The 18,365-nt window shown below is 47.8% G+C and overlaps 1 protein-coding gene across 5 annotated transcripts in view; it reads right to left on the bottom strand.

Annotated features, from left to right (window-relative positions):
* Positions 1 to 18,365, bottom strand: part of HOMER2 (homer scaffold protein 2) — a 93,499-nt gene that overhangs the window by 24,680 nt on the left and 50,454 nt on the right. For all 5 annotated transcript variants that reach the window (XM_060005354.2, XM_060005355.1, XM_060005353.1 and 2 more), the window contains exon 3: positions 10,239 to 10,370. In XM_060005354.2, coding sequence (XP_059861337.1) covers positions 10,239 to 10,370 — 132 coding nt within the window. The remainder of the gene's footprint in view (positions 1 to 10,238; positions 10,371 to 18,365) is intronic.

The following is an 18,365-nucleotide window of genomic DNA, read 5'->3' as shown; positions in this document are numbered from 1 at the left end:
GTCAGTATACAAATGGGGCACAGATGGGTTTCGAAACTGGCCAAGTTCACACTGGGACTGAACACAGGCCATCTGAAGCCAGTGCTGGACACTCCGGGGCCCTATGATTTACCTGCTTAACTGCTACCTTAGCTAAGATGCCCAACTCTGACACTTAACAGCCTTTCAAACGCAGGCAAATGAACTGCTCTGCACCTTGGTTTCTTTATCTATGAAATGTGGATACTAATACACGGATCACTGGAGGATGAGAGATGGGGCTTTGCTGGGTGTACGATAGGAGTTCAACAGAGAGAAGCACAGCTTCTCTGGCCTTGACTGGACTTAATACCACGAACTTTAGTAAAAGAATGCCACAAAAGGGTGAATTCGTTCATTCAAAAGTATTAACTAGTTATCTCTATGTGCTAGGGACTGTGCTGGGCACACTGAAATACCCAGGAAAGACGTGGTTGCTGTCCTCAAAGGAATTCTGAGTCTGTAGGGGATTTCGTTTTATATTCAAATGGGTGAGAATCAAAAGAATTTTTATCAGAAAATAAGCTTAAAATGTAATGAAGTAGGATAAGCTCTACGTCAGGTAGAGCTTTTTTACCTTTTAGGTAAATAATCATTTACCTAAATAATCATTTTAGGTAAATAATCATTTAAAAAGAGGTGGCATTATGGGAATAGACACTACCATTTATATAAAAATTAGCTATGACAAAGGAGGAATCATAAATTAATGGAGAAAATTATTCAAAAATATGATTGAGATAATTTTGGTAAACTGAGGGGAAATGAATTTAAATCCTTAGGTGGACCAGTAGCATGATAAATCAACGATGGGTTAAAGGGGTAAGTTTTTTTTTTTTAATCTGGATGCAAGCAGAGTTGAACATTCATCAGACTTCTGCTTGAGGGGTGAGAGGGTAATTTTCTAAACTTGTAAGAAACAAAAGAAAATCACAAAAGTGACAGACTTGACTGCCTAACAATTCAAAGCTTTTGAATATAAAAAGAAAAAAAAAAAAAAAACTAAATCAGAAGGGAAACAACAGCCTGGGGGAAATATCTATAGCTAGGCCAGTACAACAGAAAAAGGGCCATTATCTTTAGTATAGAAAGGGTTTGTACAAATTGAAAAGGAAAATATGAAAACCCCAATAGATAAATGGCAAAATTCAGGAATAAAAAATACAACAAGTAGGGCTTCCCTGGTGGCGCAGTGGTTGAGAGTCCACCTGCCGATGCAGGGGACGCGGGTTCGTGCCCCGGTCCGGGAAGATCCCACATGCCGCGGAGCAGCTGGGCCCGTGAGCCATGGCCGCTGAGCCTGCGCATCCGGAGCCTGTGCTCCGCAAAGGGAGAGGCCACAACAGTGAGAGGCCCGCGTACCGCAAAAAAAAAAAAAAAAAAAAAATACAACAAGTAAACAATTTATAGAGAAGATCGTTCAGCCTTGCTGGAAATGCAAAGCAAAATACTGAGGCACCATTCTTTGCCTGCTGAATTAGCAAACGCTAAAAACAATTATAATATCCTGTGCTGGCAAAGGTATTCCTGGCAGCATTGTGACTGGTACAGCCCCACCGAGAAGCAATTTGGAAATATGTATCGTAAGAAAAATATTTTTCTTACGAGAAAAAAATGTTCCTACCCACTGACCTAGTGAGATCACTTTTGGGAAACTATTCTTCAAAAATGATTGGGAATATGAAAAAAAAAGGCCTTCAATATAAAGATGTTAATCCTAGCATTAACTATAATCATGAAAAACTGGAAGCAATCCAGGGTGCCCTGGGAGAAGGATGGGAGGTTTCCACTCACAGCCTCCAACTGTTGGAATGAAAGCAGTCCTCACTGAGCGAGGTGCCAAGATGACCGCCCTTTGGTGAAAAAGCCCCTCTCTCCAAGTCTTAAGCTTTCTCATATTTCCCCCCTTATTATAAAAAAAGCACACATGCTTGTACATTTAGTAAGTATAATTTAGGAAAAAATATCTTTTTAAAATCTATAGTCCCATCACCCAGAGATAAGCACTAACCATATAAACTTTCGATTTTTTCCTATCTGTATACATGCATCCACTACACATATTCGTTAAAAAATAGAATATTGTACATCTGCTTTTATAGCTACTTTTGATATTAACGATATGATAATACTTCCATGCACTTATATGATCGTCTATTACATTACCTGAATTGCTGCACAATATCACCCTGAAGGATATACTGGAGTTTATTTAGTTAATTTCCTATGGCTGGACACTTAGGCTGGTGTTTTTGTCTTTTTGTTTTTGCTATTATAAATGATGCTGCAAGGAAAATTCTTGTAGCTAATTCTCTGGATGCAGTTACAATTATTTCCTTAGAATAGATTCCTGTAAATAAAACTCATGGATCAAAGGACATTCAAACCACAAATGTTTCTTAATATAAGCCAAATTCTCATGTCTTTACTTATTAGGATCATTTTCTATAGTTTTTAAATGTGTGGTAATAATTTTGTAATCAAAATCATCATCATCATATATTATGATAGAAAATGAAAGACTATTGTTTTATTTCATTTGGGGCTTTTTTGGCCTGGGTCTTTGAAGACCCTAGGGCAGACGCTACCTATTTGCTTATTCAAAATCCATTTCTTCTTTTCCCTTAGCTTAACAGAATCTCAATTTGTCTAGAGCAGGACATTTCCCAGGTGGTAGAGAATGAGAACTGATCTAAGCTGACCATGGTAAGACATTTGTCTGCCTCTATTTTTTTTTCCTGAAGGTGGGTGTGGGAGGGTGGCCTAGGGACCCAAGACTGATAACAGTATCCCAAAAAGAAATCTGCCAAGGGAGTTTACAGGGAGAGTTGTGGTACCACCCTCCTGCCACGAATGCAGATGTGATGGATCGAGCTTAAGAAGCCATTTTATCATCATGAGGAAAAGGACAGTCAAAGAAACAAAACACACAGAGCCCTACACCCGATATCACGGAGCCACTGTACTAATGCTGGCAACTGCCTGCCTTAGGACTTCTCTTTTGTATGAAAAGCACAAGCCCTCTTTGTTACTTGCAGCCAAAAACATTCTAACCAAAACATATCAAAAGAATGATCAATATCCCCCACTGAAAGAACAATTAGCCTTTAAATCACAAAGGTAGGAGATAGAGCAATGCTCTCACAACTACACTGAGTTAATGAAGTGAGCATCAGAACACAAATTTGAATTTGAAATGACGTAACTGAAAAGGGTCAAAAGCAAATGCCACGTATGGGTCAGGGTTTAGATGGACCAATCACGGGGCACTAGCAAGTCCACCCTGGATCACTCCGCTTCGTGGCAGAATGTGTTTCCTTCTGCCTGCAATGAATGAGATGGAGACAAACATCTCAAGGTCATATGCCAGAAATCATCTACACTTTAACAACTGGTTCACTCTTACACTCGGTTCTCCTTCCTTGGATCTCTTCAGAAGCCCTTCCTTTTGTCAGAACACGTAAGTCCCTTTTCAACATTCTTCAGTAGGCTGAGGCGTTATGCCCTCTTCAGCGGGTGGACAGAGTTCCAGCTTACCTCTGGGAAAATGTAGCTCCTGTCGTTTTGGAAAGCCTATATAAAGAGCAGAAAGTGTCCCTGTAATACTTTCTGGATTTTGGTGTGAAGTGGTCCTTATAAAGGGAGCAGTAAAGACAAAGGTATCTATCTATTTTCCTCCTGGGGGGTAAAAAGAGAAGTGTTCTTAAATGAAAACACCCACACTGGGGTCCCTTTTTCTAGCCTAGTTATAGGGTTTGATGACCAGTTCCCCTTTCAGGTCTGTGGGTGGCTGCTCTGTGAAGTCGAGAGCATTCAGCCACAGCTGTCCTCTCAGCAACACACCTCGGGAACCCGTTAGGCCCAAGTTCCTCTGTGCTAATTGCCACTTGTCGAGAGTGCCAGCCTCACATCATGGTAATTGATCAGTGTGTGGTTAATAGCTCCCTTCAAAGGGAAGGGGACAAGTTGATTTGAAACATTCTGAACAAAGGAGACATCTGAGGGCTTCTTTGGTACGGCTTTGTGACAATGGCAGGTCACAGTCGCAAAGCGGGACTCCAATGCCGCTGGAGGAGGCCGGGTAACTCGGGAAGACAGGGCGCTCCCCTTTAATGATAGGACATCTTCCGTCTGGGAAAAATTAGGAGTGGCCACACCTGGAAGCACGTGCAGTCCAAGGTCTCTTCAGTTCTCAGGGGCACAAAGAATGGAACTTTAACAACTGGTTCTCATTTTTGTGCTGAGTTCTCCCTCCTTTCAACTCTTTTCATTGATATGTTACCCCTTTATCCTTCCTAGCTACTTTGAGTCCCCCAAAGATGGAAGAAATTGTTCCAGGCAGCTGAGCGTAACCCTCAAACCATCCCAGGCTTCCGTGAAGAACTCCAGCCCTGCGTGGGATCAGGGGCCATTGAGCCAAGGTGGGCCCAGCCAGGACCCTGTCGCTGACAGAAGCCCCCCATCTGACCCTGCCCAGCAGTCTGAGGCTTCCAGGCCTATCAGTCTGGATAGGAGACACTTGGCAGGGGAGGCATGGCTCCCACCACCCCTCTTCTCCCCACCAGGAACTTCTTCAGAGGGAAAAGGCAGGCAATCCCCAAGAGCCGCTTCAGACAGAGGCTCTGCTTAATTATTCTTTCAACAACTCACCATCATACTTGCTTCCACCTTATAGAAATTCACTCCGATCCTCACAGCACCTATTCCTCTTCCTCATTTCAAACAATGGCGTCACATCATCCACCCATCCCCACCCCAGTCTTGGCCTCCCACGTCGGCTCACCGAGTGCCACCCGTTTAGCTCCTCAGTATTTCTTAAATCTCTCCAACTCGTACACAAGCCCTCATCATCTCTGATCTGGACTAACACAAGCGAATCTGTCTTGATGCCAGAAAAAAAATCCACCTAAAATGAAAATCTGATCATTTTTTTTCTTGGCTTAAAATCTTTCACAGGCCGTAGGATAAAGTCCAGAAACTCTGGCATGACACAGAAGGCCTTCCAACAGCTGGCTTCTATCAGCCTTCCCCACCCCCAACACCTGGGCACCCTGTTAACAGTGAACCGTTTGCAGCTTCCCTCACACAGTGTCAGGATTTTGCTTGTGCTCCTCCCGTCGTCCGGAGGATGATGGAAAAAGGAAATCCTCCCTGTGGCACGACGTGGAACATCTCATTGTCCGGTGTGCACAGGAGAGGTGACCTGGAGTTGGAGTCTACACTGAACCCTGGGGAAATGGTAAAGGGCCTAGCTGCATGGGAGGGATTGGGAAGAAATCAAGCTGGAGGGGTAGTGACAAAGAGATCTGGGAAATGGCTACAACAATGGGCCCAAATCGAACCAGAGCCTGGAGATATTCACGTTCCCCATGAATGCTTGCAATGGACTGAAAGTCTGTGTCTCCCTCAAATTCATATGTGGCAATCCTAACCCTCAGTGGGATGGGCTAGGAGGTGGAGCCTTTGGGAGGTGACTGGGTCATAAGGATGGAGCCCTCATGGCTGGGAATAATGCCCTTATAAAAGAGACCGAAGGGTTTCCCTGGTGGCGCAGTGGTTGAGAGTCCGGCTGCCGATGCAGGGGACGCGGATTCGTGCCCCGGTCTGGGGAGATCCCACATGCCGTGGAGCGGCTGGGCCCGTGAGCCATGGCCGCTGAGCCTGCGCGTCCGGAGCCTGTGCTCCGCAACGGGAGAGGCCACAACAGTGAGAGGCCCGCGTACCGCAAAAAAAAAAAAAAAAGAGACCGCAAAGAGCATTCTTGCCCTCTTTTCATCATGTGAAAATACAATGAAAAGCTGACAGTCTGCAACTTGGAAGAGCGCCTTCACCTGACTTGACCATGCTAGCTCCCTGATCCCAGACTCCAGCCTCCAGCACTATGAGAGGCTGTCCACAGCAAAGGAATCCATAAACAAGACAAAAAGACAACCCTGAGAATGGGAGAAAATATTTGCAAACGAAGCAACTGACAAAGGATTAATCTCCAAAATATACAAACAGCTCATGCAGCTTAATATCAAAAAAAAAAAAAAAAAAAAGGGCAGAAAATGTAAACAGACATTTCTCCAGAGAAGACATACTGATGGCCAAGAGGCACATGAAAAGATGCTCAACATCACTAATTATCAGAGAAATGAAAATCAATACTACAGTGACGTATCACCTCACACCGGTCACAATGGCCATCATCAAAAAATCTAGAAACAATAAATGCTGGAGAGGGTGTGGAGAAAAGGGAACACTCTTGCACTGTTGGTGGAAATGCAAATTGATACAGCCACTATGGAGAACAGCATGGAGGTTCCTTAAAAAACTACAAATAGAACTACCATATGACCCAGCAATCCCACTACTGGGCATATACCCGGAGAAAACCATAATTCAAAAAGACACATGCACCCTAATGTTCATTGCAGCACTATTTACAATAGCCAGGACATGGAAGAGACCTAAATGTCCATCAACAGAGGAATGGATAAAGAAGATGTGGTACATATATACAATGCAACATTACTCAGCCATGGAAAGGAATGAAATTGGGTCATTTGTAGAGACGTGGATGGACCTAGAGACTGTCATACAGAGTGAAGTAAGAAAGAGAAAGACAAATATCATATATTAACGCATATACGTGGAATCTGGAAAAATGGTATAGATGATCTTATACCATTTTTATGCAAAGCAGAAACCAAGGCACAGACGTAGAGAACAAATATAAGGATACTGAGGCGGAAAGTGGGGGTGGGAGGAACTGAGAGATTGGGATTGACATATATACACTATTGATACTATGTATAAAATAGATAACTAGTGAGGACCTACTGTATAGCACAGGGAACTCTACTCAGTGCTCTGTGGTAACCTAAATGGGAAGGAAATCCAAAAAAGAGGGGATATATGTATATGTATAGCTGATTCACTTTGCTGTACAGTAGAAACTAACACAACATTGTAAGGCAACTATACTCCAATAAAAATTAATTATAAAAAAAAAAAGAACCTTGCGAGGCTGTTGTTTAAATACCCAGTCTATGGTATTTTGTTATAATAGCCTGAACAGACCAAGACAATGCTCTTCTGAAGCCTCCACCCTCCAGCAAAAAGAATCCTTAGAACTAGGGGCAGGAAGGCTGCTCTATGGGTACCCAGTCATTCTCTTCCCCAGGCAGCCTGGCCCTTGCTCAAAAGGCTTACGGACACACTGGCCTTGGTGCCGGGGAGAGAATGTGGCGTGGCCTTGACAATACCTACTCCTGTCATGGCCACCCTGACCTCTGGCCCCGTTGAGTATCAACTGCCAACAGCAGTGACCCACCCTGAGGCCCTGATTCTGCATCACACTCCTAAGTGACCAGCCAGCTCCCTGGTGGAAAGCTGATTACGCTGGGCCCTTCCTCCAGAGCACACAGTAATTTACCCTCACCAGGACAGACGTATACTACGAACTGTCATGCCTCCCGGCCCCCCGACCCACAAACTTACTTAATGCCTTCTGTACCACACAGCACCACCTCCAACCAACCAACCAACTTCTCTGCAAATGAAATGAAGCAAGGTCTACTCGCCACGGGATTCTTGATCCTCCCACAAACCTTATCAGCAGAAGCAGCAGGCCTTCCAGAACTCTGCTGTGCTGCCTGCTAGAACACCACATCTGGCAGAGTTGTGGGACTTCTCCTTAGAGCCGCAGTCCAGGGACTGAGGGATCAGGGATGGAGATGACATCTCCCATGTTTATACCCCGCGAGCTACCCTTAAGATTCCTGCTTCCTGCCCCACGTTGCTGAGCCCTGGCGATCTGGAGATTCTAGTACCCAGGAAAGGATGCTTCTAGGAGTGGGTGGCATAAGAGGATGTGTGGCGTGCCACCAGGCCATTTTGGGTTTCTTGGGCTTCTAGGGAACAGCATCCTCATAGGTGGGGATGCAGAGGAGGACAGACTGTGGGGTACCCTTCCTTAGGGGGCTTGTTTGTGGCTGGGTCTGTGGGCTGGAGGCCTCCTTAGAAACGTGCGTGTGTGTGTATGTGGTGTACAAACACACATGCACACACAGTGGACAAATGAAAGATGCATTTAGCAAGTTCCTGCCAGGGTGGCTGCCTGATTCATCCTGATCCCCCTGTGAAAACAGTCCTTAGTGTACACAGGGAACCCAAGCGACCAAGTCTGTACTAAGCAGCTCTGTCAATTCCCCAGGCGTCTGGAATTCTGTAAGGCCCTCTGGGGACGGGGCCACAGCTCTGCATCCTTGGTGCCCAGCATGGTGTTGGCACAGCAGGAGCTCAATAAACACCTGCCCAGCAGTCAGTGGGACGGTCAAGGCAGTGGTCTAGAACTCCTTTAGCCAAGATTCCCAAAGCCAGCCTGGCTCCAGCCCTTCCTGGATTTTCAACTCTCTCTTGGATTCCTTGAGATACTCTGATAGTCTTCCAGGAAGTTCTTGTGTCACATAAACTAGGCAGTCTTGCTTTTTGTTTTTGTTTTGTTTTTTTGGCTGCATTGAGACACGAGGGATCTTAGTTCCCCGACCAGGGATTGAACCCGGGTCCCCTGCAGTGGAAGCGCGGAGTCCTAACCACTGGACCGCCAGGCAAGTCCCTAGTCAGTCTTGCTTTTAACCAGTGCATTTTCAACACCTACACAGGACTCTCCACCATCCTAAAAGGAAGCCTATTCTCCTAAAACAAGCTTCTGGCCCCTTCCATCGGCCAGGTGAGGCCTCTCAGAGGTGGTCAGTTTGTTTCCTCGGTCCTTGGGCTTCTCCAAGTCTGTGGTCAGTCATGCTCTGCTCCTTAACACCTTTTTAACTATCCACAGAGCGTGTCCCAGACCCCTTGCAAAGCAAAGCAAAGCTATAAACGCTCTCCCTAGAAAAAAAGCAACACACACACAAAACACTGTGTGACATTTTAAGGGTTGTGGGGGCTCCAAGTTAAGAACTTATGATCCTGTGACATATAAGAAATATATATCTTGTCTTCCTCCACGGTTCCTGGCTCACAGCTCCTGAGCACTAAGAGCAATGCAAGCATCTTTTGTCACAGTATTTGGTCTCTTGTCCTCAGTTCTGAGTTCAGAGCCATAAAGGTGAAATGGGTATCTTATTATTCATAACAAGCTCCTTTCTGTCAAAACTGGGTTTATGTCAATGAGGTGACTTTTGTTTGCAAAGGACCTAAGGATGGGGGGGCTGGTTTCCAGGGGAACCAATCATGAATAGAGGGGAGGGGAGAGGGCTGGAGGCTGAATCAATCACCAGTGGTCAGTGATGGAATCAATCATGCCTAATTAATAAAGCCTCCATAAAACCCTAAAAGGATGGGTTTGGAGAGCTTCCGGGTGGGTGAACATGTAGAGATTTGGGGAGAGTGGCAGACTTCAGCAGGGGCGTGGAAGCTCCGTCCTTTCCCCATACCTTGCCCTAGGTCTCTTCCACCCAGCTGTTCCTGAGTTATACCCCTTTATAATAAACTGGTAACCTAGTAAGTAAAATGTTTCTCTGAGTTCTATAAACAGCTCTAGCAAATTAATTGAACCTTAGGAGGGGGTCACTGGAACCTCTGATCTATAGCTGGTTAGTCAGAAGCACAGGTGACACCCTGGGCTTACAACTGAAGTCTGAAGTTGGGGGGATCCTGCAGGACTGAGCCCTTCACCTGTGGGATTGGATGATTCCTCCAGGCAGGCAGTGTCAGAATCGAGTTGCATCGCAGGACACCCATCTGGGGTCTGAGAAGTGCTTGGTGCTTCGGGGTACCCCTCCCGCCCCCCACATGCATGTTGGAAATTGGGAGCAGAAACCTTTTAAAACTCTTACTGAGCGTGAGTCACCTTACTCCCCCTCTCTGAGGGCTCCAACCAGAGTCAGTGACACTGATGGCTGTCAGACACACCCTGGGTGCAGGGGCCGGGTGGACACCTGGGGAAGGAACAACTGGCAAGGCTGCGTCCTGAGGCTACACCTCAGGCTGTGAAGCAGCATTGTCAGAGATGTTTTCCTTCTCTAAACAACATCTCCATTTCCAAGGAAACTGATGTTTCTAAAAGGTCATCTGGTTTGGCAGCCCTGCAGCGCCAGAGGGGAGAAAACTGAAGGCCAGAGAGGAATCTGCTCAACCAGTAGAAGCAGCACGGGATCCCTCAGTAAGCAATTACCTACTGAATGAGAAGAGCATTGGACGCGGCACCCACGGCGCTGCGGGAAGGACCACATTACCTTTGTCAGCTGCTGCTCCGAGGAAAACCCCAAACCAAACACCGTGTTGGCTCTGCTGTCGGCCCACTGCCCAAATTTCTGCGATGTTTTGGTGAAAGTCATATTGGGTGTGATTGTGCTGTTTATGATCACCTGCAGCGAAACAGCCCAAAGAGGCGACATTTAAACACTGAATTAGACACCAGAGTCACTCCTTAAAAACTCCTCTGTTGGCAAAGCTAGTAGGTAAAGCCTGCATCCCCACTGCTATAGCTGGTCCTGAGTTCTTCCTCTCCTGGCACATCCCACGCTGAGTCATATACACACAACCATGATAACAGGCAATTGCAGAGACTTAAAAACAGACAGTCAGCCTAAAATAAGATCTCACAGGTTATCAGTGGGAGAAAGGCTCTCCTAGGTAGAGAACAGTTTCCAAAACTGCTACTTATTTCCCCAAAGCTGTCGCACATCCGATTGCCCTTAACGGCCAGCCATGTCACACATCCTCTGAAGAGCCACGCTGCCGACCTTTTTAAGTGCCTGGAGCCCCCGGGGTCCAGCTCAAACCATTTAAAATTTCCATGAGCAATGGGGGCTGGCTGCTTCCCCACGGGAAAGAAAAGGTACACTCTAATTGGGATAATTTGTGGAGGGTTAATTTACAGACTAATTAGACAGGTGTGAGCTGGGTGTATGGACAGTGCAGGGACCTGGTGCGAGCTGCTGCCACCTCTCCTTGGCTTTAAAGGATGAGGGGGTGAAGAGGCTATGGGATGTGGAAGGAGAGAGTCATGGAGCACAGGCTCCCTTAACGAGAGAGGAGACCTTCTGTTGAGGGACACACCAGCACATGGTGACCTCACAAGAGGGGGAGCCAGTGGGACAAATGCCCTCACCTCTGCCGTTCTGACTTCCCGCCACTGGCCAAACCCAACCAGAAGCCAGAGGCCCCACAAGCCCACTTATGTCCTCTGCGGGTCAGCCCCTCAGGGACCAGAGCAGGGTGAAGAAGAGTAGAGGATGAACGTGGAGGTAAAAGGATGATATCCAGCACACAGTACATTCATTCATTCAACAAACACTCACTGAACATTCACCATATGCCTGGTATTCTGCTAACCAAAGACACAAAGAGGAAGGAGTCAAGATTCCTGGTCTTCAAGTTGCAGGTAGTCACGAAGAGGGTAGAGACATGTAAGTAATCACTAAACAATTGATCAGTGTTATAAAGTATCAATAACAAGCTCACTCGGCAGAAATCCTTGGCAGCCTGAATACTAAATACTAAATTACTGAAGACTAAAAAACTACTTAGATCAGCTCTTAAGCCTTACAACAAGCCTAGGAGGTATGACTACCACCTTCACTTCACAGGAGAAACTGAGTTGGCAAGTAGCAAAGCCTAGAGGTAAAACCCAGATTGTCTGACTCAAAGTCCTGTATTCTGAACTTCTGTATGACGTGCTTCTCCTGTTCTTGCCCCAGCTATGAAGCACTGATGCCTTCACTGCACTCCAGGTTGCTTTTCCTCCCTGTGCTAGTTCCTCTAATTCTCAAGACTGTGTGAGCTAAGACACTTTTATCAAATGTTTTTCAGATAACTGAATGCAACAGTTAGTAAAGAGCTCTGCCTGCTGTCACCGGACACTATCAAGAAATGGAGGCAGGGCTTCCCTGGTGGCACAGTGGTTGAGAGTCCACCTGCCGATGCAGGGGACACGGGTTCGTGCCCCGGTCCGGGAAGATCCCACATGCCGTGGAGCGGCTGGGCCCGTGAGCCGTGTCCGCTGAGCCTGCGCGTCCGGAGCCTGTGCTCCGCAACGGGAGAGGCCACACAGTGAGAGGCCCGCGTACCAAAAAAAAAAAAAAGCAGCAAGACGGACAGCTGGGGCAATCAAGCCATTAAAAAGTGGTCAATCCCAGGACCCTCTTCTTTCACTTCCCACTAACATGGAAACTCTGTCCTGTGCTACCCTTGGCTCAGCCCACCAACACCAAGTCCTCCTGAGAAGTTGGGCAGATCGAAGCTTCTAAGGACACATTCCTTCTGTGAGTGTTCCTCTTGGGTTCGCAAATCATTTCTGGCTAACTGCGCTTGCACTGGAATCCACCTTATTGCCTGTTTCTCTCTGAGGCTCTGACTCATTTCTGACTTTCACCCTCCTCAAGCATGCAAGAAGAAGTGAAAGGAAGTGGACACATAGGACCTTTTGTCTACTCTGGGTCTGCTGCGGTTGAGTGTCCAGTGCAGTTGTGTGAATGGGAGGGATATTCTGGGGGTGGGGGTGAGGAGATGGGACCTGAGGGAGGCTTAGTTCTGGTCAGGTGAATGGAACCCGCTCTTGTGAGACTGGAGAGAATGAGGTAGGTTGAGTTTGACGGACATAAGCTACAAGCTCAATGTCACTAGGAATGTGGAAACTGCATTACCATTACTACTATATACTCACCAAATTCAAAATATGTCTGATGATACCAAGGGTGGGGGTGAGGATGTGGGGCAATGGGTGCTCTCACATATGGGCAAAATCACTTTGAAAACTAATGTGGCTTTCTCTGACAAAGTTTAAAATGCACATTCCCTACCACCCAGCAATTCCACTCCTAAGTATATATCCGAGAGAAACCTTTGCATAGGTACACAAGGAGAAATGCACAAGGATGTTCACAGTAGCAGTGTTTGCAAACATAAATGTCCACCACCAGCAGAACGGATAAATTATGGTCCTATTCATACAACGAAATACTACCTAGAAGTGAAAGTTAACCAAAGCTATAGGTATCAGCACGGATGACGACAAAAACTTAAGTTAAAAAAAAGTCACAAAAGAAGACATACAGTATAGGTCTCCGTATGATTCTATTTATGTAAAAATCAAAAACAGGCATAACTAAATAATATATTTAGGGCAAGGGTCAACAATTATAGCCCTCAGGCCAAATCCTGCCTGTTTTTGTAAATAAAGTTTTATTGGTACACAGCTTCACCCATTCATGTACATATTGGCCTCTGGCCATTTCCTTGCTATTGATACAAAAGAAAAGTTGAAGAGCTGTGAAAGAGATTGTACAGCTCATAAGAAAATTACTGTCAGGCCCTTTAGAGAAAAAGTTTGCCAACCTCTGGCTTAGGGATATGTACACAAGTGGCAAAAGTATAAAGAAAGGCAAGGGAATGTTTAACACGAATTTCAAGAAAGTGGTAACCTCTTGCAGGGTGGACGGCAGGTGCCTCTATTAGGGAGAGGTCCAGAAAGGGACTTCTGAAGGACTAGTAAAGGACAGACTTCCTCAGTTGGGTGTTGGGTACATGAGTATTTGCTTTGTTATCAGACATTAAATGGCACAGATAAACAGTTAAAAATAAAAAACATGCAAAGCTATAATAAAGCTGTCTGGGAGACGAATCCCCCGTGTGAGCAGAAGCTTGTGAAAAGGGAAGGCGGTGCCCTGTGCATGGGGACACTGGAAAACTGTGCTGGGGGCAGAGGAAGTGGCTGGACCTGTGGTTTCTGGCCTCAGGTAAGCGGGGGGAGGCTCAGCAGACTCTGGGGTTACAGGAGTGGAGGATGTCACCCAGCAAGAGGGGACAGAGTTTCAAGGGAAGAGGCCTGGGTAGAAAATGACTTTAGAAGCACGAAGGCAGGGCCTGAGGAGTGAAGGCATACAGAAGGGACAGTCAGGAGGGAACAAGGAAGAATGAGGCCTTGGGTGTGGAGAGAAAGGGCACGCGTGGGTGTTCGATGAAGCAGACGGACTCAGCAGGACCCAGAACTGGTGCCTCCCTGGGGACTTGGGAAGGCCGGGGGAGGGGTGGGGGGACAGGGGAGCACCCTTAGAAAGTGAAGCTCAGAAGGATGAAGGGGCTGCTTTAAAGCACAACCTTTAATATGGGCTCCCGACCCTTATGCCCACCCCCTTCCTCTTTATTGTGAATTCTCTCTGAAACGTTCATGGAGAAAAAAGAAAAAGAGACTCCCCAGTAAAAGACTCAGTTCCTGCAGATCACTGGAACCCACTTCTCACACAATGCACAGAGCACATGCAACCAAGAGGTACCTGGAAGAAGCAAAAAGCTAAGCTCCTCCAGTCCCTAGTGCAGCTCCGGCTTCAGAGGAAGCTGGAGGCAGGCCCCCTGGTTCCTATTCAGGGCAAGTCCCCAAATCCACGGAGATGGAAGTCAGAATGCAGAAGAGGCTGAGGATGTTACAGCAATTAAAAGACTTGTTGCCTGCTTCCAGAAAAGGTATTAATAGATGCTTTTATTCTTGTTTTTTAAAACCATAGTCAGGGAAGAAGAGAAACCGACATTCATTGAAAATCCTACTGTGTGCTGAGAACCTTCCATATGTCTGCTCCTTTAACAGAAGGTGCTCTGTATTTATCCAAAAGGGGAAACTAAGGACTTCGCTGGAGGTCCAGTGGTTAGGACTTCACCTTCCAATGCAGGGGGTGTGGGTTTTATCCCTGGCTGGGGAGCTAAGATCCCACGTGTCTCATGGCCAAGAAACCAAAACATAAAACAGAAACGATACTGTAACAAATTCAATAAAGACTTTAAAAATGGTCCACATCAATGAAGTGAGAGAGTGGCATGACATTTACACACCACCAAACAAATGTAAAATAGATAGCTAGTGGGAAGCAGCTGCATAGCACGGGGAGACCAGCTGGGTGCTTTGGGACCACCTAGAGGGGTGGGATAGGGAGGGTGGGAGGGAGACGCAAGAGGGAGGATATATGCGGATATATGTATATGTATAGCTGATTCACTTTGTTATACAGCAGAAACTAACACACCATTGTAAAGCGATTATACTCCAATTAAGATGTTAAGAAAAAAAGTCCACATCAAAAAACAAAAACCAAACAATGACCAAAAAAAAAAAAGAGGAAACTATACTGATGGGTGGAGGAGGGGACCCTGACTGTGTTCTTGAAAGCAATTTCACATTCCCAGACAAAACACCAAACAAGTCAGAGTTTCAGAGGCTTATATCCTCCAAACCGTTGTGATTAGGCAGAACACAGAGGGTGCTGCTAAATATCTGTAGAATGGATGACCTCTAAAGTCTCTTCCAAGATAGGCTTCTGTGATCCTATAAATAACTGAGAACCCAGGGCAGGGGAGCCATCCAGAGCACCCGGGAGAAGCACCTGCTCCAGGCAGGTCTTGTCCACAGGTGCAGGCAATTCCTCACGAGGATGGCAATGATTAACTCAGTCTGTAAAGAGTGCCAACAGCACAATGAAATCAAGTGCTGCGACGGCTCAATTCACAAATGCTCTGGAAATGGAGTTGGCTGTTCCGCACAAAAACTCACCATCAGTCACACGGCCGTTGGTTGCGGCTGTCGGTGACGTGATGGCTCCCATCAGCGCTCTGGGAAGCTGGGAGACCCCTCATGTGGCTCCCACCTGTCCATGCACAGGGCTGACCCTGGGTGACATTCTGAGGTTTTGGTCCTGGTTCCCTCTTGGCGGTGATCCTACTCTTGCCCACTGTCCCGCTGCGGACACGGCACACCTCCTGCAGGCCTGGAGAGGATGTGGCCAGGCCTGACCTCGTCACCCACCCATGTCTATGGCGTGGCCCACTCTAGCTTGATGCTGAGTCTCCAAAGATGGGCCAGGCCCGTTCCTCGAAGAGCACAGTCTCCTGGTAGCCCCCCCCCCCCACAGACATGGATCCACAGAACCTCCAGGCAATGCTGGAGCTACGCACCACAGTATTCCCACCCACGTATGTCTTGAGCAGCAGCTGCGACTGACACATGAAATACTTTCCTTGGAAGAAGGAAGAAAAGGTCTGCACACAGATTTTTCCTACGATGAGCAGCACCAAAGGCTCTCAGGGGAAGATGAGGGCTTCCCCGCATCCTTCCCCAAGTAGAGCACGACCAACGCTCGGACGGGGCAGAGGAGCTTGCCATGCCCGGTGTGGAACGACAGCTGCTAAAGCTGCTGGCTGCGCCTCCTCCCTTCACGGGGGGCCCATGCTCTGTGGGCTGCCCGCGGTTGACTCAGCGGCTGAGTCCACTGTGGTCTTTGCTCGCAACCACCTCCAAGTCCCTTCCACACCAGCAACCTGTTCCTGAAGCACATCTACTCCTTCACTTGGGAGGGGCAGAGCAGGCTTTCCCTTCCAGACCGCAGCAGCCTCCCGCCTTGGGAGGGACAGCTGGCCCAGAAGCACCAAGCAGAAGACGTGACATGGCCAGGCCAGGAGAGAGAGGCAGGACCGGGGGTCCTAGAACTGCCCAAGGTCAGAGGTGTAGCCAAGACACCACCCCAAAGGCTAAAAGCATCTGACCATCTGTCATCTTAGTTCCTTTAACATTTGGAATCAAAGGCCTAAAACAAAGTGGGGTTGTCCCAACGTGGTGGAAGGCAAGGATGAGGATCCAGAGGCAGGGGTGGGATGCAGAGGGGCAGCGAACAAGGGCCCTGGGACAGCGCGGCACTGGCATCAGGTCAGCAGGCGGCGCCCTACTCCAGCCCCTAGGGAGGAAGGAGATCCATCTGGATTATTGGGGCAGGGCAGAAGCTGGGGCTGGGGGGATCAGGAACTCAGCCGTGGGTGGGGAGGAGGAAGGCGCAGAAGACCGGGCAGTGTCAAGAGCTGCTACCACTCTGGGGAAATCACCATCCGGGGGTCCTTCTCCATGTCTCACCTGACCTGTGGAGCAGCTGGAGGCAGAGGATCTGACCTAGACCTGGCCTGTTGGTTTTGCACATTGTTGCTGAGCAGCTCCAGGCAAGGTCCAGCTGAGCTGAGGAGGCCTGGGGACCACTGTCTGGTATTCTGTGCTCCAGTTCTCAGGGCAGGACAGTTGCCACCCACCCGCGGCCCCAAGTGCCAGGCACAGGGACTAAACCACTAAGGCTGGTCCCTACCCACTCCCCTGGGCCTTATGCTCTGTCACAGGACACTCCCTTTCGCTGAACGAGGCCCCGTCACAGTGCCTGTGCCCCGCTAGTAAGGCAGGAACTCTGGGTGGGCTCCTGGAATGCCAGGTGGTGTGGCGCTTAGGAGGCGTGGCCAGAGGGCCGCAGGCTCCATTGCTGGATTCCAGTGGCACCCCACAGCCTAGGTTCCCAATTCCCACTTTTTAAGTGACTCCATAACTTGATGGATCCCCCGCACTGAGCCGGAACTAGCTCTATTCTTCAGCCGGCGGATAGCCCACCCTCCTCCACCCACCTGATTTCTCAGAGCTAGCTCGTTTGGCTCGGACCCCACCACTGTCACAGACTTCAGGAGCTGCAGACCCGTACAACGCTGACACATTGACAAATTACTCAAAGCCCAGCTAATAGGACTAAAGCGCTTCCTCTAAGGAAGTGCATTTTATCTGTATTTAAATACAGATAAAATGCACTTTATCTGTATTTAAGCCCACTCTGTCCTGGGATAACTCAACTGACAGAAGTGCAAACCCATCTCAAGGGATGGCGGATGAACTCACAGAATCTACAGATAAAAGAAAGCAAGTCGGCTTGATTCACCACTGCTAGCAGAACATCCTGGCAAGAGGTGAGAAGATTCCAGCTCAAAAGCACAGAGAAGGAGAGTGGTAATACAACCGCCAGATCACCATGTCTCCCAGAAGAAAAGAAATAATAAAGGCATCTCTCAGATAGTCAATCCTCAGACACAAGGTGCCCATCTACTATGCGCCAGGCACTTCTACCCTTCCTGAGCGCTCATCAGAACCCTGGTCAGCGGAGGCTTCCCATGCCTCCTGCTCTGTGGTTGTGGGGTTGTGGAGGGAGAAGCCCACAGCCAGGCCCCATTCCTCTACCCAGCCCTGACCCAACTGCCCAGGAACGCTGACCTAGGGGCAGACTGCAGGCGAGAGGAGGCCAGTCAGAAGGCTACTGCAACAGTCTGAGCAAGACTGTACCAGGACAAGAGTTATGGCCTTGAAACAAAGCATTAGGTATAAACGTGACACACTTCAAAGGCAGATTCATTCTACCAACTAAAAAGGGAATGACTGTGCTTTTCCATTTCCTTCTTTCTTTCCTTCCTTCCTCCCTCCCTCCCTTCCTTCCTTCCAGCAACAAGTGACTGGGAAGTGAAAATGGAGAGGTGGTTTAGAGGGCAAATAGAGGAATTCAGCTTCAGATACACTGAATTTC

This window comes from Delphinus delphis, chromosome 2 (assembly GCF_949987515.2).
Source record: "Delphinus delphis chromosome 2, mDelDel1.2, whole genome shotgun sequence".
Classification (NCBI taxonomy): Eukaryota; Metazoa; Chordata; class Mammalia; order Artiodactyla; family Delphinidae; genus Delphinus; species Delphinus delphis.
The sequence above is the reverse complement of the archived record's forward strand: the minus strand, read 5'-3'. Positions and strand labels throughout refer to the sequence as shown.